Source organism: Akebia trifoliata, chromosome 8, assembly GCF_017979445.1.
Source record: "Akebia trifoliata isolate Shusen 1 chromosome 8, ASM1797944v1, whole genome shotgun sequence".
Classification (NCBI taxonomy): Eukaryota; Viridiplantae; Streptophyta; class Magnoliopsida; order Ranunculales; family Lardizabalaceae; genus Akebia; species Akebia trifoliata.
The window spans coordinates 8,077,270-8,102,972 of record NC_141382.1 but is presented as its reverse complement, the minus strand read 5'-3'; the positions used below and the strand labels follow the sequence as shown (position 1 = coordinate 8,102,972).

General features: G+C 37.2%; 1 protein-coding gene across 5 annotated transcripts in view; it reads right to left on the bottom strand.

The window, feature by feature from the left end:
* Positions 1-25,703, bottom strand: part of LOC147395879 (piezo-type mechanosensitive ion channel component) — a 40,905-nt gene that overhangs the window by 3,940 nt on the left and 11,262 nt on the right. For all 5 annotated transcript variants that reach the window (XM_086451827.1, XM_086451828.1, XM_086451829.1 and 2 more), the window contains 11 exons: positions 23,961-24,076; positions 16,574-16,658; positions 16,224-16,439; positions 15,817-15,994; positions 14,854-14,982; positions 14,461-14,634; positions 14,075-14,311; positions 11,643-13,193; positions 8,614-11,105; positions 6,733-7,128; positions 4,678-4,836 (listed from right to left, as the gene is read on the bottom strand). In XM_086451827.1, coding sequence (XP_086307953.1) covers positions 4,678-4,836; positions 6,733-7,128; positions 8,614-11,105; positions 11,643-13,193; positions 14,075-14,311; positions 14,461-14,634; positions 14,854-14,982; positions 15,817-15,994; positions 16,224-16,439; positions 16,574-16,658; positions 23,961-24,076 — 5,733 coding nt within the window. The remainder of the gene's footprint in view (positions 1-4,677; positions 4,837-6,732; positions 7,129-8,613; positions 11,106-11,642; positions 13,194-14,074; positions 14,312-14,460; positions 14,635-14,853; positions 14,983-15,816; positions 15,995-16,223; positions 16,440-16,573; positions 16,659-23,960; positions 24,077-25,703) is intronic.

Sequence of the window (25,703 nt, the reverse complement as noted above, 5' to 3'; positions counted from 1 at the left end):
CAAATTGACGTCCTAAGTAAGTTTTGACCGCGATAAGTTCATCATCATCATCGCCAGTAATGACAATGTCATCCACATACATAAGCAAAGCAACAGTTTTGGCTTGGGAGTGACGCAAGAACAAGGTGTGATCAGCAGAACTCTAATGAAATCCAAACTGATGCATAGCCTTAGTGAAGCACTCAAACCAGGCACGAGGAGATTGCTTCAAGCCATAAAGAAACCGGCGAAGACGACAAACATAGGCAGGAGAAGCAGAAGTAAGAAACCCAGGAGGTTGGACCATATAGACTTCTTCCTGAAGATCACCATTGAGAAAAGCATTTTTGACATCTAACCGAAAGAAAGGCCACCCTCTAATAGCAGCAACAGAAAAGAGAACGCGAATGGTAGTCATCTTGGCAACCGGAGCAAAGGTTTCCTGATAATCAAGCCCATAAATCTGAGCATAACCCTTGACCACTAGACGGGCCTTATAACGAGCAATGGAACTATCCGGATTATGCTTAAGCGTGAATACCCAGCGACAACCCACAGCTTTCCTTCCAGGCGGAAGAGGAACAATTTCCCAAGTTTTAGTCTTTTCAAGAGCAATCAACTCATCAATTATATCTGTGCGCCACTCAAGATGAGCAATAGCATCTGTAACGGTAGTAGGAAGAGAAATAAGGGAAACAGAAGCAAGAAAACTCCGATAGGAGGGTGATAGTGCAGAATCAGATATATAATTTGAAATGGGACAAGTACAAGTGCGCTTACCCTTACGAGTGGCAATAGGACGAATATCACAGGAAACAGAAGGAAGCGGAGCTGGAAGCGAGTTGGTCGGATATAGAAGTGATGGTAGTATCACGTGAACGTCGAGAGTAAACTTGCAATGGAGGAGAAGACGAACGGACGGGGGGTGGAGAGGGAGGAACAGGCATAGGAAGGGGAAATAAATAAGGAAAATGATCATCAGGTGAATCTAGAGGAAACCACTCAGATTGAATGCCAATGGACCCATTATAGTAAGGAGTATGCTCAAAAAAAGAAACATCTCGAGAAATGAAATGTCGTCGAGAAGGAGAATGGTAACAACGATATCCTTTCTGGGTAGAGGAATAACCCAGAAAAATACATTTGACAGCCTTCGGGTCAAGTTTAGAACGAGTTTGGTCAAGAATTTGAACAAAACACACACCCAAAAACACGCGGAGGAAATGGAAACACGGGACGATCTGGAGAGAGCTTAGAGAGGGGTGTGACAAACTGCAGAACATTGGAGGGGGTCCGATTAATAAGGTAAACAGCAGTAAGAACTGCATCAGCCCAATAGGATTGAGGCACGTTCATACCAATCGAAATGACACGGGCTAACTCTAGAATATGGCGATTTTTCTTTTTGATCGATCGTTCTGCTGAGGGGTCTTAACATTGGACATTTGATGCTCAATGCCAGACTCTAAACAAAGTTTCAAGACCTCACTATAGGTGTACTCAGTACCATGATCAGAACGGAAAGTCTTGATGGTACAACCAAATTGGGTTTGAAACATAACAAGAAATTGCTTGAAGATCCCATAAACCTCACTCTTGTATTTCATAAGATAAACCCAAGTGGTACGACTGTGATCATTAATGAATAAGACAAAATAGCAAAAACCAAGAGTGGATATGACGGGGGAAGGACCCCACACATCAGAATGAATTAAGTCAAACATAGCAGGTGTAGTAGGATTCATACTAATAGGATAAGAAGAACGCACATGTTTAGCTAATTAATAAGTTTCACAAAAAAAATCAAGCAAATGGTTAAATAAATTAAGGAACATGTGTTTCAAATATCCAAATGAAATAGGACCTAAACGTAAATGCCAACGCATTACAAGAGTCTTATTAGACTGACTACTAATACTACTAAGCTGAAGAGCAGAATGGATGCTAGGGAAACCGGGAACATCCAGGAAATACAATCCATTCACTTCACGTCCAGTACTAATCGTCCTCTTCGACTCCAAATCCTGAAAGACACAACGAGAGGAATAAAAGGTTACACTGCAGTTCAAATTTTGGGTAAGACTACTAACGGATACCAGGTTAGTAGTAAGTTGAGGAACATGCAGTGTGTTAGTTAAGGATAAAGAGGATGTAACAAGTAAAAGACCTTGACCAGCTATGGAAGACAAAGAACCATCAGCCAGGCGAACCTTGCGATGACCAGAGCAAACACTATTGGTTTTAAATAGGGAGGACGTACCGGTCATGTTATCTGAGGCACCAGAATCAATGATCCATGGTGAGGAAGTGGTGGAAACACTGTGTGCAGATGCAAAGATACTTGAGTGAGCGAAGGTAGAAACCGGCTGAGATGAAGTCTCTATCTGATTGAAGAATTTTCTGAACTTGTCAAGCTCGGCTTGGGATAGAGATACCGAATCCGATGGGGAGGTAGTAGCTGAAGGTGGTGCTAAATCAGTTGTCTGCTGAGAAATTACATGAGCTGAAGATCGTTGAGACTGTTGACGATACTGATTAGGACGACCATGAAGTGCATAACAACGAGCCTTCACATGACCCAACTTTCCACAATGATCACACTTACGTCGCTAACAAGTAGGCAAAGACCCGCTGGAGGGCTGTGGAGAAGGTAGGCGAGCAAGCATAGCAGAGTGATCTCTCGAAGAAAGGGGTAGGAAAACTGCGCGACGACTCTCATCAGCCAAGACATAGGAATACGCAGTCTGTAGGGACGGAAAAGAATCCATACCCAATAAATGAACTCTCGCATACTCAAACTCATCCCGGAAGCCAGTCAGAAACTGAAAAACCCGATTCTTATACAGGATGGACGCATACAATGTCTCATCAAGAGGGTCCTTCCAGGCAAAAGACGATGAATAGAAGGTCAACTCCTCCTACCGAACACGTAGCTGTGATATATAGGTGGTAACTGAATAATCACCTTGCGAAATACGAGAAATCTCACGTTCTAAGTTAAAGATTCGAACGTTATTTTGACGTTCCGAGTAAATGCTCTTTGTAGAATTTCATATCTGATTTGCGGTCTTGGAGAACATGAAACCAACTGCAATGTGTGGTTGCATAGATGTAACTAGCCATGAACGGACCATAGAGTCATTAGCAAACCATTGAGGATAAGTAGTATCCGTCGGTGCTGGCTGTTTTTCCGTTCTTGTGAGGTAACCAATCTTCCCTTTTCCACCAATAAATATTTCAACCGATCAAGCTCAAAGAAGGTAATTAGGACCATCTAATTTTACAGTTGTAATTTGGATGCCTAGAAAATCAGTCAAATGAGAGGGAAGACCTCCTGATCCAGCACCATCACCGGTGATCGTGGAAGAAGACATCTCAGAGGCCATAACAAAAAAACAAAAACAAAAAAAAAAAAAAAAAATATATATATATGTACTTTGGTTTGAGGGAATGCTATAACCTCCAAAACAGGGTCTGAAGTAATCGTAACTTTCAACCAAAGGGTTTTCTGTGATCACAGCCACTCAACTGCACCTCTGCAGTGATCGCAACCTCCAAAACAAGGTCTGGAGTTATCGTAGACCTCTAACTGCACCTCTGCAGTGATCGTGGGCCTCAAACTAGGGTTCTACTATGGTCACAAGCTTCAAAACTGCACCTTTGCAGTGATCGTAGGTGTCGCAGATACCAGAACAGCCATCTGATTTAGTCGTAAGCCTTCTGCTATGGTCGTAGAGTGTCACCAATATCAGAACAGCAATCTATTGTAGTTGAGGGCTTCAAAACAGCCTAACAACAGCAGCTGCTGTGTCATAAGGCACTGTGGAGGTGTCATTTGATTGATCTTCAGCAAACCAATGTTCGAAACATCACCTTGCTGAAAGAACAGCCTGATTGCAGGCTTCAAAAAATTCTCAAACCTCACAGGAGGTGTGGAGGTGATTTAGGTTGGGAAAGAGTTGAAGTTTGTAGCAAACAAAGAAGGGAGATGATGGAGGTCGAGAGAGCCTTGCTCTGATACCAAGTTTGAATTTAAGAGAGAAGAAGATTAAGGAAAAAGTTAATTATTAATTAGCTTTAATTAGACTATATAATGATTACATAATATAAGTAAAGGGAAAGACCAAAAAGGACATAGCCTTAACACAGACTTATTTTAACAAAAACAAAAGATTCTCGGAAAATAAACCTCCCTGAACTCGAACTTTGAACTAAGAGAAAAACGCCCATAATACCGATGGTGACCTCTTAAAGGGAATGTTCCTTTCACTCGAAAGTCTGACTATTCCTCTTTTCAAAATGTTGTAACACACAACAAATGGGGATTAGACACCATAAGATCTTTTCTCTTGGAGTAAAACCTATAATCTACCAACTTTGGAAAAATGGAATTAAGGAACTGCGGAAGCACCAACTAATATTGAATAGGGGACCAAAGATGCATGAAACAAAAAGGGATTAGCGGGTGGTGACAAATTAGCCACTTGCCTTAGAGAGGAAACAAAAATCAACATAAATGATGCCCCTAGCGATGATATTATTCAAAGTCAAGATTTTACTCAAGGAAACCAAACAAATATAAAAACCTACCATAGTTGGGACTATTGTAGTTCTTCTTTTTAGAATATATCCATTTTTCGTTTAAAAATTAGATTTAATATAAATAAAATCAGTAAATTTAGCTTTTAAGTTCCTTACCAACATAGGGGCCCAAATGACACAGATCAATATGAAGAATAGACATAACCCATTGCAGATCTTGGTCATTTTCGATTGCCTCTGTCCTTGTCGATGCTTAGCTCTATTCAAGTCCGCATCGCATTTGACAAGATACAAGCTTGAATAAATGTCTTCCAGCTAAGAAAAAGGAAAAAATCAGATATGAAATAAACTTGCATTTTCTTCAGCAACTACTAATGGGACAAAGTACCAAATTAAAGCTGATGAGCTCCATTAAAAAAAATTATAGATTTATACACTTTATACTAGCACAAAACAATAAGGAAATCCATAGATTACCCTGACATTATAAACAGGGCTCAGTATGCAAAGAGAACACTCTATAAGAGAACTATTATCATTCAAATTGGTTTGATACATTTGTCATCTAGAATACAGAAATGAGCACATGGAAAGAGCAAGATGATTTCAACTGGGAGGCATCAAGAATTGGTTACTATTTAACATATCAATCACAAAAAAACAAAACAAACAAACAAAAAATAACGATAATAGCAACAATATAATCTTTAACCTACAATTTATTGTGGCTCGAATCAACCAGAATCATAAATTCAAAATAAAGACAATGGATAACCAGAAACCAGAACCCAATTTCCATTGAAGCACCCATTCAAGCTCAATCCCTTACTTCAAAAGTTGGCCTCTAAGAAGCTTGTGTCCATTCTCTCTTTCCTGCAGGATGTAAAATACCTGATTTCTTATCACGTCTTAAACAGTCAGGATTGACCTCTCTTAGTATTGGGTTTTTTTTTTTTTTCGCAAATTAGGTACAGCAGTGGATTACTAGATTACTCTTTTTGTATTTTATTTAAGGTATCTCCAGACTAAATGAAAGAGTAGAACAGCAAGTTGAGAATTCTCTCCCAAAATATCTTCTCATATAAAAGGTTGAAACCCTAATTAAGTGACATTTCACAACAAAAGTGGGATGGACCTTGGCCTAACAATGAGGAAGATCATTGGGTTTGGTACTACAGTCGAAATCTCTGTAATTCTTTCTATGTAGCTTTGAATCCTACCTCAAAGTTTGGGATTCTTGATTCTGTTGTGTGGGGTAGGAAGATTTAGTCCAGGGTTGCTTATTCTTCTTTTTTTTCATTTGGCTAGAATCCCGGGGTAAAATTCTTACCACTAATCATTTTATGCGTAGAGGAATTCCGATTGTCAATTTCTATCTTTGGATTGTTTTATGCATAAAATTTGGGGTCGTTTCTGACCTCTTTTTCAATTGTCATGGTTCTTCAATGTTCCCTGATCTCATTACTCTTCAATTGGCAGAACAATGTCTTTCATTCAAGACTGAGGATCTTGCGGTACTTAACTCCATTTTTTTGTGTTGGGGCATTTTGAGGAAGATGAACAACAAGTTCTTTGAGGGGAAAGAGTAGTCCATTTAGAGGTTATAATAAGCATTTTGGGTTTTTAGTTTTTCTGGTGCAAGTTGTATTAGGAGTCCAAAGGAACATTTTTTTATGATTTGCTGTTTAGGTGGGATACAGTGAAAATAGTGTGTTTGTTTTTTTCCTTCTTTTCCCTTTGTATCTCGGAGGTCACTGGCCTCCCCCTCCTTTTTTGATATATAAACTCACCTTTATATATCAAAAACAAAAATTAGCTCACAGCAACCACAAGGTCGCAGGTTTAACTCTAGCTTGCCCACCAAAGAAGAATACTAAAACTTGTATTAATAGTAGTAATAATGAATAAGGGCTATTTTTTGAAGATTTTTTTTTGGTTCTAAGTGGGACCTTGTTTCTAGTAATAATGATGGATAGTCAGGTGTTTTCTTTGTTTTTTTGTTTTTTACCCTTTAGGTAGGTTATCCTGACATCCTCCGTTGTAAATGTATGTTACTAAATTTTTCTTACGAAGAAAAAAAATGATAATGGTAATAGATTCATTAAAAAACATTAATACTTCTAGTAAGGAGTATGATAGTAGTAATAAATTCGTTAAGCGAGATGAGAGTCTAGAAAGAAGCCATTTACTGAGACTGCAAAGGACCTATACCTTGAGCCAATCATACATCGTCAGAGATGTGGTTGTGCACGACCAGTCAAGTACACACCGCAATTCATAAAGAAATGGCAGAACACGATAAAGCCGGAAGCCCAGATAATTAACCTTTGAAACATTACTAGTCAAAAATTGCTGATACAAAGTACTTTGATGAGGAATCCCATATCGGATTTGTATGGCCTGCAGTGCCAGTGAAACCGCCTTCGTGAGATAGATAGCACGGAGTGCTAATCTTGCCAGTTGTCGATGTGTAGTATCCATGTCCCAAGCATACAATGTGACCGAGTATGTAAAGAGGAAAAGGTTGGAAATATAGAATATGACTCTTGCCGTGGCGAATGAGCAGAGATAAATAAATCGATCAAGCACAATCAAGCAGAAGAGTGCCTGCATGAGATATTCATGTTAACTACTCCAGGAACTTAGTTCAAGATGTTAGATACTACTACACTATCCACTTTTATGTGCTAGGTGTCAAGAAACCTACTCATTATCTATTACAACTTGGGCAAGTTTCGTGACTTCTACAGGATACGGACTTTATCTAAAACATTGATTGAATTATAAACGACAATCAATTTTACAATGCTTTGAAAAGAATTTAAGGCTTTTTTACACATTAGCCATCACCTCAAGGATAGGCTTCTCAAAATGCCCCGAGGTTTATTAAGAAAGCAAAAAATTGCCCAAGAGGAATATGCATCATGCATTAAGGCCTTAAAGAAGGCATTTGATCCACACTTCCTACGACTTTTTAACACCCCATGTCAGAGCAGTGTGCCTTACATGCATGTGCTGGTGGTCATAATTTTATCTAATAGCACCTTAAAATTTTGTTTTATTTCATTTTCCCTCTCCCATTACCCTTATTAAAGAACAATACAGTATGCCAATTTGAATATATATATATATATGATTTAAAAATACTCTCCCCCATAAGACAAGGGATAAGTTTAGCTGATCCCATATCTTTGAGACAAGGCGCCAGTGATGATGATGAGATCTCCCATAAAATAGATCAATATTTGAAATTCGTAGGCCCATGCATTCCGAAATTCTATGGCATGTGTAGGAGGGATGGGGTGATTGTTAGTCAATTATTATTGCATTGTATGTTGACTTGGGAGATTTGGATGTATTTTTGGGCCCTCTTCGATGTTTCGGGTTGCTTTACTGAATCAGTTAAAGGTTTGTTTGAGTCCTGCGTGACCATGTGTTATACCTTTGTGGAAGCAAAGAGAATTTTATGGGTTCTCATTCCATTTGCTGTGTGTTGGGGTCTCTGGAAAGAGAGGAATAGACGTACATTTGAAGGCAAGGAGTTCTCGATTGAGGATATATTATTCTGTCTGCCAAAGGGTTTCTCTTTTATAGGTGTAAAGCTTTTGATGATTTTAAAGGAGTCTTCTTTCAAGACTTTATGGGTAGATGGGAGTGGGTGTAATTTGGCTTGAATAGCGTTCAGGCAGGGGCTTCTTGTATGTTGTCTGTTGTATTTGTTTTTGTTGGTCCTCTTGACCACATTTAATACATTTTGTATTTATCCACCCCCAAAAAAAAATTCTTAGGCCCATGCATCCGCATTTAAGACATTGATCCTTACACTCCTTCCATGGCAAAATCACATGATCCAACCAAGTTATTGTTAACTCATGCAAGAAACTGAATAGTGTAGCCCATTCATCTTTCAGACCCAAAAGATCTGAAAAGAGGTTCAGCTCAGCAACCATGAGTTGAATTCTAAATCTCCTAACTTCGATTCTATGGTACATTAGCAATCAATCTCAACCTCACAATTCATTTTAAATATTTAATGGCATGGTAAAAAATAAAATAAAAATATCACAGAATTAAAAAAGAAGAGAAGCTCACCAGCAAGATAAAAACATATTCTTTTGGGAATTGATCTTCAAGCTGATACACATCAAGAAACTGGCTCTTACTTCTAATGACAGATTGGTAGAAAATGGCAACCAAAAAGAAAACAGCCAAATCTGTACCGAATACATAGGCATACAGATCAACTTCTCTTTTCCCTCCCCCAATCACAGAGATTATTGGATACGGGAATCCTATTTCTTCAACAAAGCCAACCCGTTGTGCATTAAGAATCTCTTTTGCTACATCAGCTGCTGGAGTTAGTGACATATACCATTCTGCTGGAGGACACTCAATCAAAGGTGAAGCATATACTACCTCGAAAACAGCAAGAGCTACATTTGGGTTTTCTTGACTTCTTTCAATGCTCTGAATACGAACCCGACTTGAAAAGTGACATGAGTTGGGGTTCTTTTCCTTGCACCTCTCACCATGAATGATCTTAAGTAACTTGTTTATTCCTGACTCAATTCTTTCTGGCTGAATCCCATCCTCAGGCCACAAATTAACATCCATTGAGAGCTGTACAAAGTAAGGAGGAGATTCTGCTCCATGTGTAAGTGATTTCCAGTACCGACAAATGCTTCTGATTATCATTTTTATAAAATTTGCTATCAGTGACAACAATGTCTGTAACCTCGCCCTCCAACTAGAACTCATAAGAAACTCTTCCCGGAAAAGAATTCTCCTCTTGAAAATTCTGAATTCCGTAACAGATGCCCATTCACCATCTTTTGCAGTAATGGAGCTTTGCAGGAGTGTAAACAAATACACCAAAAAGAGAGGCAATGTGCTGATAACAAAAGACGATGTGATTTTATTAGAGAGAAACCCTAATTCATGCAATAAGGGCCAATGGATGTTCAAACCACAGTGTTGGATGATGATTTGATACAGATACTGAAGCAAAATATAGAACTCTGTATAGATTAGCATGACAACCCAGAAAATGTAACTCGGGCTCGGATTTACACATAGAGCGTACAAGAAGAGAGCGAAAAGATACACCATAGAAAGCAAACTGAAGTTCCACAGAAAGACAAGAATAAAGCAGCAATAACATACGATATCATTATTGGATCGCATCTGGGTCCATATGTAACGGAAAATCCTTCTAATCTGTAGGCATGCTGCTTCAGACATGGTCCTTTTGTCACCAGATAGCAAAGAAGTTGTTCGGTCCAAACGCTCATAACTTATTTTCTGGCTCTCTAAAGCATCGTAAACACCGTCCTCTGCGGAGGAGTGCTCGTTTGTATCGGATTCTTCATGGTCTATGTTCAAGAAGCTCACAAGATTTGTAACGGCTTGATTTCCAAGAGATTGCACTTGAGATACACCATCACCTATCAGCTGTACAGCAGAAATTAACGGGTTTTCCTTTGCTTGGCCTTTTCTTTTCTCTTTTCTGTCGGAATCCAATAACACAATATTAGCAGTTTTTTCTTCAATCTCAGTTATCTCACAAAGTGGAGACTCCATTGTGGATGGACTTCCAATTTTTAAACTTGTAGGAGAATCATGAAGTTCGAAAGGAAATAAAGATTCTGTACTGTTATTGTAGTCCTGATTCCCAAGATCACTTTCTTCCTCTTTGTCAGGGGTCAATGTACCCCCATTTGAGTTTCGAGAAGTTAACTTTCTATGTCTGAGACCTTCACTTTCAAGAGTAGTATTCTCACGGTTCTCAATGGAGTTCATGCTGTGAAGTTGGGTTTGTAAGTTGAGCATCTCAGATTTCATCTTCTCCACTTGCAAGTTACGCTGGCGTTTCTGCTCTTCGGCTTTACGAATATGCTGCAACTGTGCAGTCTTCCACACAGCTTTCTTCTCTTGTTCACGCACTATGGCACCAATTTGTTCTGCCTCAAGATATCTACACACATAATCGAATTCCTTGGAGGAGAACATGTATGATTGGAGTGACACTAGCATAAATATAATAATCTCAACCAGCGCAGATCTTGACGTAATCCGAAACCCGTAATCATATTTATAAAATCCAATCATTTCATATATGTAATCCATCGTATCACACTTCTCCCCACTTAAAACCCCTAGAAAAGGAGACTGGTATGCGAGAGATAGAACAATAAGAGCAAAATTGTACATTCGCAAAAACTTGAAGATTTTGTTCTTCTTCTTTAGAATTTCAAGTCTCATTCGGAAGAAAACGAGAGCAAAACCAAGGTAGCCAAGGTGAAGAATGTCATACTCGAGGGTTCCGGTAATTAGAATCAAAGCAAGCACAATATCAAGTAAATGACAATAACAGTAAAGCCTTAGGTAGTCAAAAACTGTCCATAGGCTTTTAGTTTCGAATGAGAGATCCCTCCAAACTAATGCATTCTTACGCTGAGACATCATTTGATGGTATGTATGAGACCTAGAGAAATTGGCCACGCGATCAGCATGAAGTTTGAAACAAGCAAGCATGAAGACGATATAATAACTGATAAGCATTCGGGGATCATCGACTACAATTCCTACAGAAAAGTACCACAAAAGCTTAGGTTAACAATTCATATTTCTTCTAGAACTCATGAAGCTAATCATCAACTTCAAATAATCTTTCATTGGGGCAGTAGATAAAAATTTGCCCAAGTCAATCAGAGAGTAGAGTTTTTTTTACCAAAACCACAATATTACCAGGCATTTGACAACTTTGCAAATATAGAGCCCATTTGGATACACTTAAAGAGTAACTTTTTTTTTACTTTTGAAAGTTATAAAAAGTATGTTTAGATTCATTTTAGAAAACTACTTTCAAAGAGTAAAAATCCTTACTTTTTAAAGAGCAGAAGGAAATTACTTTCTACATTTTAAAAAGCTACTTTCTCCCAAAGTTACTTTCTTCCTAGCTACTTTCTATTTTTTATCCAAACGGAGCCTTAGACCAAAGTCAAGTTGACTCCACTCTGTTCTTAATCAATTCAGATAATCTATACAAAGAAGAAAATATAAGTACACATTGCACATTAAGCTACAGTACTAAGTTCTAACATTGATCAAGAGAAAATTACCTAGCCAACAATTTTTGCAAAAGTTGAAATGAAGATTTGAGCTTTTCCAACAGTCATGGCAAGGCAATTGTTTCTCATTGGGGACATGTTGATTCCAAGGTGACATATCCTTCCATATGGCAAAGTATTCAAGGATAAGAATACAGGTAAATGAGAAGACAATCATGGGCCACATTTTTCTTATAAAACGCCGATTCAAAAGAACACAAGCTGCAAGGATTGCTATATAGAGCATGGAGACGGCATTCAAAAGCGCAAAGCTCGCAAGAAGCAAAGCTATCATGTTAATCTCGAGGCCAAAGAGATTGAACACATTCTCGATCCAAAATTTCAAATATATTTTTAGAGTGGTCTTCTGCATTTCAAATCTCTCCTTTTTCAAAGAAAGAATCCGCTTTTTGTTCCACTTATGGCTCTCTATAGAACTTACCCATGTATACCCAAAAGAATACCGTTTTCTGCTACTACTCTCTGAGCCTCCCACTTCAGGGGACGTGGCATTTGGTCCTTGAGACAAAACAGAACCGAAGGATGGCCAAGAGTTGCTCGTTACACCCTTTCTTTTGATGGATAGTAGACTGGAATCTGTAGATGGTTTACCGTCCTCATTGCAAACGGAAATTTTAGAAGAGATATCATTCACTGACACAAACAACTGGCAAGGCTCTTCCCCTTCTCCCACATTTACAAGAGCAGACGGCATCTTTTCCAACCAACGAAAGGCATTGTATTGAAGGGTACAAGCAACTATCACCAGAATGTCTCCCCTCAAGCCTGATTCTAGACCCCAAAACCCAGGATAAAATGACCGAAAACCCAGAAAAACGGACAAAGCAGCATGCTTTTGACCAGGAAACATCTCAGCCTGTTTGCCCCACATCTGATAAAGATACTCAGCTGCCACCAGAAGTCCCGCATAAATTAAAAACAATTTGGATGGTATCCGAGAAGCCTTGGGTAGAGTTGCGCAGGTTACAAGACCCAGAAGATACAAAAACCCAAATGCACTGATCGGAGACAAAGATGCATAGAATACGGCAATATACAATATCTTCTCACTATGCCAAATTAGAAGTCGTTTCAGAAACCCAAGGGTCCCAATTTCCGATGGACTTGAATCATCCAATTCATTATGCCTACTCTGTCTTCTTTCATAGCTATAAAGTTGCATGACAATCAAAACAGCTAAAGATTCCCTAACATTTTTCAACAATGATGCTTCTGGATTGAAGCCCAAGTCAGGATAAAGATTTACTATCCCAGAAAACCATGTCCCAAAGCTGGAGAAAACGCTTAAGCTATAGATGAAGATAAACACTACAATTGCATAGACTTTTAGGGGAAACCATAGGCGTTTTCTCGTCCTCTCCACAAGTTGTCTTCCAATGATCCAAAGTAGCAGGAAAAAAAGGTAACCAAACGAGATATAGTTAGGTATCACCAGGTACACTGTACCAAGAATAGTCAGGAATGCAATGTAGGTTCCCCATGAGCGATACAAAGATAAGAATTTCTGTCCTACTGCAGTGAGATATGTTGCTATCCTTCTCTCTGAAAGAAAATGTCATGAAGATGAGCAGACCATTAAATGAAACTAAATTTATTCTTGTATCATGTTAAGAAAATTGAGATATATCTCCATTCTAAATCCTAAAAGCTCAAGAGTTACCATAACACGGGATGCAAAGACAAGTCATGGACAGAAGATCAGGACCCACAATTCAATGGAACATCTCCTGAGTACAAATAAAAGAAAAAAAGAAAAAACCCAAGCTGACTAGATAATAGTGATCCCAGTCTAAAGGTATTTCTATGGGCTGTTCAATAGAATCTGGACCATCCAATAGAAAATAATGTATCAGATTGCCATGATTATCCAACTAGATTGCTTGGGAGGACCATAGTCACAAAATTCTCCGAATTTTTCAAAAAAAAAAATCAAAAAATTCTCCGAGTTGGTTAGTCAATTAAATCTGCAAATTGATGAATTAATCGACGATTCCTCAATTAATTGTGGAAGATGATACATTTTTACCCTTCACCTCCAAAATTTTAGTCTTTTCAACATTTAAACATCAAGAAGAAGATAGGGTTTAGAAAGAGATTGACTATAATAGGTTTTAGTAAGAAAAGCAAAAAAATATTTTGTATAATCTTTGGAATTTTGCCGACTTTCTTCCTAAACTTTCTCAACTTTTATCCAAATTGAAGCCCCACCGAATCCAAACTTTGTTACTATGGGAGGACTTCATCATAGGATTCATTGATGATGGGCCTAATCCCCTGCACAAGTTCCATGTGTTACGTTATGTTTATCTGTACTACTAAAACTACAAATAAAACCACTGACCAACCATAGAATCAATATTCAGGTTTTCAAGTTTATCTGTGATCTGCAAATTGATAGTCTTGTCAATTTTGTAAAGATATACCATGCAATGAGTTACTGGATTGGCTCTGCCTGACTGTTGGGGAGGCATAGACTGACAGTAGAACTGATTTGCTCAAACCAGCTTTCAAGATGCTAAACCCAACTGGAGTGCTTGGGGTGTGTTGGATGATTGCCGAAAATGAGAAGAGCATTTCAAACCCATGGTTATGAACTGCAATAAAGCATAAAAGCACAGCTATTTCCAAGAAATCCCACGAACAAGCATGGTCCACAACACCTGTTTCATTTCACAAGCTATAAGTGCATGGTTTTTAACAAACTCAACAAAAATAAATTGACATGGTTGAGCCAATCCAATTGTAAAATCCCACACTCATGTACTCTCAGGAAATAAATGACATAAAGACAACTGAATTAAAAACATACCTAAATGTGACAGAATTTTCATGGTTAAAGACCCCTTTTGCTCCAGAGACTTGGAGACAATATCAAACTGAAGGATGTACAACAACGCAAAATGTGCCTCACACAGAAGAATCAAGGATTGGCGTATTCTTCTGCTTACGGTGTGGCTCAATAGAAACATCAAAAAGAAAACCACTGCAACAGAATTTAGCACCATTTAGTAAATCATTGTAGAATCCTGACATACGTCATAGTATAAGTCTTTATACAGAAGAAAATATATAAATTCCTAAACCAACTAACTTTCCGAGTGGCACAATAAACGGCAAAACAGACAAATAGGACTGGTTGAGAGGGAAATTACTAATATCAAAAGAATAAAATAGAAAAGGTTTAAGGCTTGCTTCAACATACTATATACAGAATGAATAAACCCAGGTTTTGTAGCAAGAAGAAATAGTAGAACCAGAGTGATAGCCCGAGAGCTTTTCCGCAGCCCCCATGCCACTGTAGCAACAATCAATACCTTGGTCTCTTCTTTCTCTGTGATACCAAATCCAAGATTTAAGTTCACTGGAACATAATCATATGAAGCAAGGGGACAACCACAAAGCTTAAGACAGTTGATAATAAAGAGAAACTAAAAAAACTGATTGGAAAATATAATAAAAGTACCAATGGAAAAGGAAGAAGAAAGACAAAGAAAAATAAAGTACATGATTCTATTTTCAGTATATAGAAGAGGCTAAAAAAGATCAGAAAAGTAGAGTGATAAAAGCCTATGATGCAAAGTAGGCCTTAGTGTATGAGATGCAGGACATGGGTTTTGGTAAAGGTAGGTTTGGACAAGGTTAGGGTGCTAGAATTTAGGGTTAGAGGGATTGGAAAAAAGGTTAGTGTTATGGTTCTCGTAGATGATTTTAACAGGATCAGAAGTTCACAACTATAGAACTGGTTTTATATGGTTATTTCTAGGGGCCAAAACAGGTTAAAAAATTTTGGGTTTAAGGTTTTTAAGGCTGGGTTTTAGGGTTTGACTCTTAGTTGTTCTTGAGAGTTAGAATTGATCTCATTGTTCATCTTTTCTACATTTTGTAACCAGCAGTTGCCTTTTTTTTTATTGATATTAATATAATTTTTTTTTTTATATTGATATTAAAGTAAAGCAGTGTTCTTCATTAGTGGATTTCCATCTCTTACTGATCAAAGAAAGTATTATATTGGACATCTAACTACATAAACCAGGCATACAAAAAATAAAAAGATAACATGTCACAACAAAGAAATCTAGCAGAAAAAACAAATGAGTTACACAAGTATTTAAATATCTAGACTTAATAAATTAGATGCCAACTTTCCAGATAAGGTATACCTCACCTTGTACAATACTATCATCAGTCAAAGATCCACTGCCCTCATCAGACAAGTAGAGAAAAACAGAGTTGTTCACCAGATTACCCATGGCGACAAGAAATCCTAAAGAAAACTGTGCAAGTAGAAAGAATCCGGGAATAGGGTAATGCCAAAAACCTATGGTTTCCCAAATCTCCATGTCCTGCACTTACATCACGTAAAACTTTGATCAATCCTGTGATAAACTTTGTCAAAATTGAGAAAATTAACATCAATCCATTTACAAGGATAAAGAAGGAGAGATTATATTGCCACACTAACTTTGCCAACGCCACCCCAATTCATATGTAAATCACCAAAGAATTAGCATACATCTTGGGGTGGCGTTAGCAAAAGTTGGTGTGGAAATAGAATTTCTCTTAAAGCGATACCTTTCCCAATTTCTTATTTAGGAATGTGAATACCAAATTGAAGACATATGTGCTAGCAGCCCAAAGGAGGATGAAGACAAGTAGCAAACCATTCAACCGGTGCAAGTGGAACAATGAAGGGAAGGCAAATAAAATGTAGCCAACATATGCAAGTAATCCAAATGCACATATACTTGTAAAAGTGAAGCTCCATAATGAAAGAACAAGCAACAAAACCTGTTACATTCACCACTGAAAGTTTTATACATAAGCTAAAGATAATTGATGTCTATCATAATAAAAATTAAAATCAATGCGATATAAATGAAAACTTAAAAATATAGGTTACAATATGTTCATAGAATGCCTACCGGGAACCCATATGTGAAATAGTTGATACTGAATGTCCGGAAAACCACTCCTCTTAACAAAACATTGGTGTGCCTAACACCAGATCTGTAGATCATAAAACAAATCATTAACCTAGAAAAATAAATATTATTGTGAGAAAACTAATGAGGGAATATATATATATATATATATATATATATATATAAATTGATGTAGGACATCTACAACTCGAAGTAGGTTTCTAATTCTATTAAGTTTTATTTTTATTTCTAGTTCTAATAGAATTTCTATTTCATAGTTATGTTAGGAATACAATTCCTTATTAATTTCTAATTTGTTTTAAATTCCTTTTTATTATTTAGACCATAATTAGAAGTGTTTAGAAGTCTCCAATTTGAGTTCTAATAGAATTAGAAAGTTAGTATTATGTTATAGATGGGTTAGGAATGTTAATTTTTAGCATTCTAGTAGGATTACAAGTTGTCATAATGGAGTTATCTATATAAGGAGCTCCAAATCCAAAAATTAATAATAAATCAATAATCCATTTAATTATCTTTTCTCTTTTAATTACTTTTTAGCTTTATGCTTTATTTTCTTTCAAGCTATTACTTATTTATCAATTGAATCTATTGATTCAAATTGATTTTTAGTGTTCCATTAAACATAATTTATCGAATCTACTAATTCACACACTTCCGCTACGTCATATATATATATATATATAGGGTCACGTTATTACGACCCCCTTTTGGACCCCCTTTGCGACACACCTTTTTGTCTTATATGGGCAAAAATGTTTGGAATGGGCTGATTTTTTGTGAGGATGATCTCTGTGATGAGGGGATCATCCTGGCAAAAAATCATCCCATTCCAAAACTTCTAACCCCATCAAAATTCATTTACAAAAATTGGACGGTCTATAATTTTTCAACAAAAATCGGATGGTCTAGAAGTTTTGGAATGGGATGATTTTTTGCCAGGATGATCCCCTCACCATAGAGATCATCCTCACAAAAAATCAGCCCATTCCAAACATTTTTGCCCATATAAGACAAAAAGGTGTGTCGCAAAGGGGGTCCAAAAGGGGGTCGTAATAACGTGACCCATATATATATATATATATATAAGTCCCGTTCGGTAACCAAATTTGGGAGTCAAAATTTGTCCTGTATGGGTTAAAAGTTTCGGATTGGACTGATTTTTTGTGAGGATGATCTCTATGGTGAAGAGATCATCCTCACAAAAATCCAATCTGGCACTTCTAACCCTATCAAAAGTGGTTTACAAGTTGAAGAATTGTGGACCATCGACTTTTACCATTACTCTGTAAACCACTTTTGACGAAAGTAGAAGTTTCAGATTTGATTGATTTTTTGTGAGGATGATCTCCTCACCATGAAGATCATCCTTACAAAAAATCACCCAATCCGAAACTTTTAACCCATATAGGAAATTTTTTGGCTCCCAACGTTGGTTGTCGAATCCTGACCCTGAGGATTGATGTTTGCACTAGCTTATGGATGTGTATGGTTGCAGCTTATCTACCACTGGCATATGGGGTCGTAGAGTTCCGTTTAAGATGTCTTTTTTTTAATTTGGTCAGCTGCTCTTAATAGGATTTTAGGTGTTGATAATCTAATGGCTAGAGGTAACCCCAAAAGGTTGGCCTAGTGGCAAGCCGAACCTTGATAAGCTCCTCAGGAAGAGTCAGTCAACTGTTTGAAACCCCACGAAGCTATGAATTTCTTGGGGCCACCCTCCAGGGTTCGGTTGACCCTCGACTCAACCTGTTGCACGTAGGACTTTCTGAGGGGCGTGCATGTGACCACAGGATTAGTCCCACCCGAAGGGTGGGGATACCCACGATATCCAAAAAAAAAAATTCTAATGGCTAGAGGCATCTCATGTGTTGATAGGTGTCCTCTCTATAAATGTGAAAGTGAATCTGTCGAAAAATAGCTTTTTACATTGTGAGTTTCAAGTCTTGTCTGTTCTCATGTCCTTTCCCTATTTCAAACCACTCATATCCTTATGCTTTGGGGTAAAGAAAAGAATTTTATGGAGCCTCTCACCATTAAAGGAAAGAAATGGCAGGATTGGAGAAAACAGTACCTGTTGTTCTCTTTTTTCTGTGTTATGTCTTTCTTCTTTTTGTGCAAGTTATTTCATAATTTTAAAGGCTTCTTTTTTGAAGATTTTCTGGTTAGATGGGAGCTTTTTTGTTGTAATAGGAAGGTGGATTAATTTCTTGTTGAGGGCTTGTTTTGTTGACTTTCATTTCTGTATTGATCTATTCTATTGGGTCCTTTAGGCTTGTCTTCTCAACCACTTTTTGGTTCCCCTTTCTTTCAGATCCAATAAATTCAACTAATCAAAAAATAATAATAATAATAATATGCTGATCCACAACAAAGGTGGACAATACACACAAAAACACTCCTTCAGAGGTTTGTCTTTTACAGCCCATAAACCCCTGCAAGCCAAACAACAGAATGCACATATAGTGATGGTGGATCATCCATAACAGAAGTAACCCTGCAACCTAACATCGCACCAGAAATCAGGATTGGAAAAAAGAATGATCCAAAAAAAGGGTTTCCCTAAAAAAGATGCAGATTAAACATTTATGAAATTTATGAATGCTCCATGGCATGGACCTCTTCTGCTACATTCAACCTTTGAACATGCTTTTACTTTTTACGGATACACTACACTTGAACTCACGAACTCTAAGTTGCATTGCAATGTGTCAACTAATTAACCTTGGTCCAAACCCACCATATGCGAACATGTTTCTCGATTGATAAACATTCAACTCCATGAAGCGTAGTCGGTCTTATTGTTGTCAAAAACAGTTTTCTTTCTAATTTGATTGTGTTACGTCGGTCACATAGTACTCCAGAAGCACATCCAATTTGAGCATCAAAATCTAATACAATAATCAATGGGAAACATCTCCTTCAATTTATCCAGCCATATGGATGATAATAAAAGCAAGATGAAAATGGTCGCTTAGGGATATTTCCTCACCAACAAATTTTACTAGACCTCCCAACTATATATGTCCTTACCAACGTTGCACTCAATATGCTTTGTATTGGTCCGACTTATTCTTAAGCTCTTGCAGATAACCAGAGTTCTGGTTTCACATTAAGGCCTTCTCTAGTCTCATGATCTCGTTAGCTAATACTACATCATTTACATATAACAGACCCTCTTAAATGAGTAATGAATTTATAAGATAAGCTCATCACCATGAAAGTCTAAATTGGCTCTCTTTTTTTTATTGGAGAGATAATACAAACCTAGGAATTCAATCATAAGAGAAGACACACCAATCCATCTATCTTCCTACAATAGACCCTATCCCATTGTAGACACCCCATTTTTGCATCTGCCCAATTCGACAATTCGTCACCCGGTTACCGTGAATTCCTAATGATGATCAAAAAGAACTCGAAGGCTTGTGAGTACTGTCCCTGATTCCCTTCGTTTCCACTGTTTTCATCTCCCCTACTCATTATGACTAGACATAGAAATTTACGCACGCTTAGGATCGCCATACGTCACACCTGATTTAGCAAGCACGTACGCTTAGGTTCGCTACACAGTTCGATAACGTAGAGACCTCGCCACGCTAGGAAAATACGACTTTGAAACATAGAAATAATCACGTTGGGACTAAAAGAAACCTCATGCCAGAATTCGTAAAAATCCACAAAAATCATAAAAATGACCGAAATGCCCCTCAACCTCCAAATTCAACTTAGAGATCCCGATCCTTAGGAAAATATAATAAAAATCGAAAGTTAAAAACCCAATCTAACTAAAAATAAAATTCAAATTAAAAATTAAACAATTAAAACTAAAAATAAAACTCAAATTAAGCAACAATTAAAATTAAGTAATTAAACAATTAAAACTAAAATCAAGCAACAATTAAACATTTAAAAATTAAAATCAACATTAAAATCAAAAAGCAATCAAGAAATTAAAACCAATAAAAAAATTCTAAAATCAATCGACCAAAATTCCAATTAACCAACCATTAAAATTAAATTCAAAAGCTAATCAACAAATTCAAAATTCAATTAACCCAATCCAAAATCGAAGCAAAATTAAATCAACCAAAATAAAAATCCCATCGACAAAATCAAAGCGAAACCAATCAAATAAAAAATAATAACAAAAAAAATTTTCCAATCAAACATTAAAAAATCTAATTGATTATAGGAGAACCACCGTACTACGAGTAGCGTGGAATCCCCACTTACATTCTCCTAAAAAGAAATGAGCCAAAGAAGAGAAAAACGTGTGAAAATAATTTTTTTAAAAAAGAAACAAAATTTTTAGGAAGTTGTCTTCCATAAATAGAGAGAGACGTCTCTCTAGAAAAAAAAAAAGGAAAGAGGGAAAAACGTGTGAAAGGAAAAAATTTAAAAAAAAAGAAATTAGAAAGGTTTTTGGGTATAAAAAAAAGGAGAAGGATGTCTCCTTCTGGTGGCTGAAAAAAAAAACATCTTCCAAACATCTTCCTTTGGTCTTCTTCTCCAATTTCAAAGGGGCTGAATCATCTTCCTCTTTTTCGTTTTGAACGGACTCTCCCGGACGCGCAGCACTCTCTTCACCCTCTTCCAATTTTTTCTTCTCTTCTTCTTCTTCTTCTTCTTCTTCTTCTTCTTCTTCTTATTCTTCTTCGTGGGAAAACCATCTGTTTCCCATCCATTGCCGCACCTTCAGCAACAACACACCCATTGCCATAATCCCATTGATGTCTTCTCACCCCTTACAGTCCATCGCAACAGCCCCCATTCCCCTCATCTCTCTCACGTTCCTCTCACCTCTCTCTCCCATCCCTGCAACACAGACCATTGCAGCCATTGCCACAGCTACGTTCCTTGCTGCCCAGCCCCCTCTTCGACTCATGGCCGAAATATCCAACATCTAGCAGCCCCTCTCTTTCTCTCTGTAAGAAAAAGGGGACATCACTCTCTCTCTGCCTGCAACGCCTCTTTGTATCTGCTTATATCTCCACAGTTACAGCGCGCACAAGCCATCGAGCTATATCTGAAGGAGCCGACTCTACTGTGTTCATCCTACAGGTAATTTTTTATTCTCTGTTTTCCTCCTTTCCTCTCTTCGTTTTGCATGCTAAAATTTACCTTCATGTTGAAATTATGCCGATTTGTCGCGTCATGATCATCGTGAAGTTGGTACGAGATGGATTTTTTTAGGGATGCTATGTGATGAATTTTGTCACTCTTTTGATATTTTTTTATTTTTATTTTTTGAATTTTTATTGCATATTGATAAAAAATATGTTCTAAGGCTAGGAGAATGTTTTGTTATGTTAATTTTTTTTTTACTTTTGCATCGGAGTAGGATTAGAAATTTCTCTTATTTGTTTTCATATTTTTATAAATAGGATTGGGAGAATGTTTGATATTTTATTTATGTTTTTTTTTTTTTTTTTTTTTTTTTTTTTATGCATAATTTTTGTGTTTTATTTGTTCTTTTACGTATTCATAGGTTTTTTTGCATGTCAATAGGTTAGGAAAATTTTTTATTCTTTAGTTTTTTTTATGTAGGTTTCTAGGTGTTTTATTTTTATTTTTATTTCGTTTTATTTTTTTATTTTTTGCATGTTGGTAGGATTATAGGATTTTTTTTTATTTTATCATGATTACTATGATCGGGTTGGATTTACATGATATATGATGATGTTCGAGTTCTTTGTATTATTTTAAGATTTTTCCATGTGATCAATGTATTCCTTGACTTGACGGCTATGCATGTTATTGAATGATAGCTATTTTGACAAAAATCGAAAATCATGTGTGCATGTTCGTTTGGTTATTTTAGGAATTCATGAATATGAGAATTTTCTTGTGGATTGTTCTTTCTAACTTGGAATTTTTTCGCGATGATATTTGTCAATTTCCAATTTGTTGATTCCTAACAAATCCATGATCTTCTAATTTGGGACTTCATTTTTATATAACTCTTCTTTTAGAAAATTATTGGTGAATCGTTGGAAGACTTGTATTCGGGAACTTTCTAACATGAGGTTGCGTGATTTTTTCTATTTTGGGAGAATGTACGTTCACAGATTTCTAATTTAGAAGTTTCATATTTCAAAATTTTCCCAATTTAAAAGATTTTGCATTCTCATATTTAGAAGGTTCAAATTTAGAAATTTACATTTTTTGAATGTTCTATTTTAGAAAATGTATCTTTTTAAATTTTTAATTTGGGGATTTAGCATATATCTCTTGAATTCTAATTTAAGAAATTTTACGTTCCTAATTTAGAAATGTTTAAGTCCCAATTTGACAGGTTTCTATTTGTAATCTTCTTGTTTAGGATATTCTCATGATTTTCTATTTTGGACAGTTTGAGGAATACTTGCAGGTGGAGTTTCTTAATTGATTTCAGGACATGGAGCTAATTAGGGTTTTTTCAAACCCTTCCATATTTTGTGGAATTCAGAGAAGGATCATGTGATAATTGGGATAATTTTTAGCCATGAAATTTGGTTGGAAAATCCAACATAAATTGGTGAAGATGATTGGACTGTGACTTTGACCGTAGTCTTTATATGTTGACCATACGATGATTTTGGATTGTAATAGAGACCGATCACTTTGATCGGGCGGGTTCGGTACCTAACACCTTCCAAAACCCGTAATCTGACTCCTTATCCATCTCTCTGATCCGTGGATCGACCCATATCCATTTGGAGTTATTTATGGTTCTTAGACCTAAACTAGGTGGCGACTCCCATTTCTCAAAAGTCCCTCATTAATAAATCCTTATCCACTATTTAGTGAAAACGGGTTGAGGCGATTTCACCCATTCCCAACTCTAAGGCCACTTTATGAATTCAAACGTCCCTTTACCTCTCAACCATAACATGGTCTAATTTCACCATACCCTAGAGTCCTATTGCCATCTTAGGTCAAAATCACATCAAAGGCATGTTTATTTAACTCCAAATTTGCATAACCACTTTGGAGATTACATATGCTTATACAGGAGGGTGCACATGCTTATGCTCTAAATGCATTGTATTTTCCTATTATCATTCATGATAGGAAATGGCACAGTTTGGACCACAAGATAAAATGCACCTAGTTAATTACCTTGATTCTAGACTCACGACCATACAATGTCTTTTTTTTATATGAGGATATTGTCTAATATGAAAGAAATTCTTGATGGAAAAGAGAAATTCTTGATGGAAAAGGGCACAATTTGGATCACAAGACTTAATGCACCAAATCAATTACCTCGATTTAGACCTCACGCCCTCTACATTTAATATATTTGACTAGTACGAAAGAAGATTCTAAATGGGAAATAGCATAGTTTGGACCACAGTATAAGATGCACCCAATTAATTACCTTGATTCACGAATAAAAAATGAATGCTTTGATGGAAGAAGTTGCTCTGTCAAGTTGCTTTCTCTTGTGGTCATAATAAAATCCATTTCCTCCAAGTCGCATTTGATATTGGATAACTAGTAGAGAACAGAACAATAAAAAGTGAGTGCAGATGCCAGTAACATAAGCCATTATATAGAAAGAGTAATCAAGGACAAGCAGATAAATAAAACTTGGGGGGAAAAAGGCAGTAAATGAACAAGTACACCTTGCACTACCCAAAATTTGAACTTGCTAAGACTTAATTATAACTTATGTAACAATGAAAAACCTGTGTTAATGTTAACAAAGTACAGGGTGTTGAACGCAACACCTTAAAGAAGCCCAAAATGCCAACAAATCCATGGACATGACTTATAATGTTGTTGTTATGAAAAATAGTTTCATTCAATAGGATGCAACAAAGTACAACAGTAACTTGCAGGCAATGTTGGATCAAACCCACAACATACAAAAAATGGCAAAACTACAATAAAGTAAAGACTGAATATGATTTAAACTACTATCTTCAACCCCCCCCCCCCCTCGAAGGTACGAAAGTAACTAGCAGGCAATGTCAGATCAAACCCACAACATACAAAAAATGCCAAAACTACAATAAATTAATGACTAAATATGATTTAAACTACTATCTTGACACCCCCCCCCCCACCCCCCCGCCCCCCCTCTCCCCCTCCCCCTCAAGTTGGAGTAAAAATGACAATGATGCTAATGCTCCAACTAGCCCATAGCTGTTTGTAACCACTTTTTATCCATTATGCACATGGTTCAACGCTTAAATGCTTCACAGTCCTGCTGAAATCGATAGAGGTCATGTTACAACCCTAAAGGAATATGGGCTTAACTTTCCGCTTGGTGTAGCGGTGGGGATCGTATCATTTAATATCATAGCCAACACGACGTCACGGTTTCAAACATTGAAAGGAGGAACTTGGGGAAAGGGGTGCCTAGGTGCCCAAAAAGAAGGGTACTAGGGAGAAAGACTCCACAGAGTGGGAATCAAGGATGTTAGTGGAAAGGGCAACCTAAGGACCCAAAACAAGGGTACCAAAGTGAAAGCCGCCAAAGAGTAGGCCGCCACAAACGTTGACTATGGAGCGTGGTGGTATATTACAACCCCAAAAAGATATGGGTTTAATTTTCCGCACGATTAACACCTAGGTATTTTTGGTGTAATTGTTAGGTTCGTATCATTTGGTATCATTGCCAACACCAAATCTCCAGGTCAAACCTCAGGGGAAGCAACTTGGGGAAAGGGTTGCCTAGGGGCTCAAAAGGAAGGGTACCAAAGTGAAAGTCACCACAAAGTGGCCATCGGTGGGCAATAGTGGAAGGGACAACCTAAGGGCCCAAGAGGAAGGTTACTAAAGTGAAAGCCACCACAAAGTAGGCAACAACCAACATTTGTTGTGGAGCGTGGTGGTATGTTACGACCCTAGAGGGATACAGGCTTGACCTTTCCACACTAATGACACCAAGGTATTTTCTATGTATTGGGTTCATATCAAGTGACTTAATCTTGATGCAAATAGTTTCATTCAATTGTCACAACTACATTTATTTATTTATTTAGTTTTGGCTTCTCATGGGTATCCCCACCCTTCGGGTGAGACTAATCCCACGGTCACACGCACCACCCCTTGGAAAGTCCTACGTGCAACTAGTTGAGTTGAGGGTCTACCAGACCCTGGAGGGTGGTCTCAA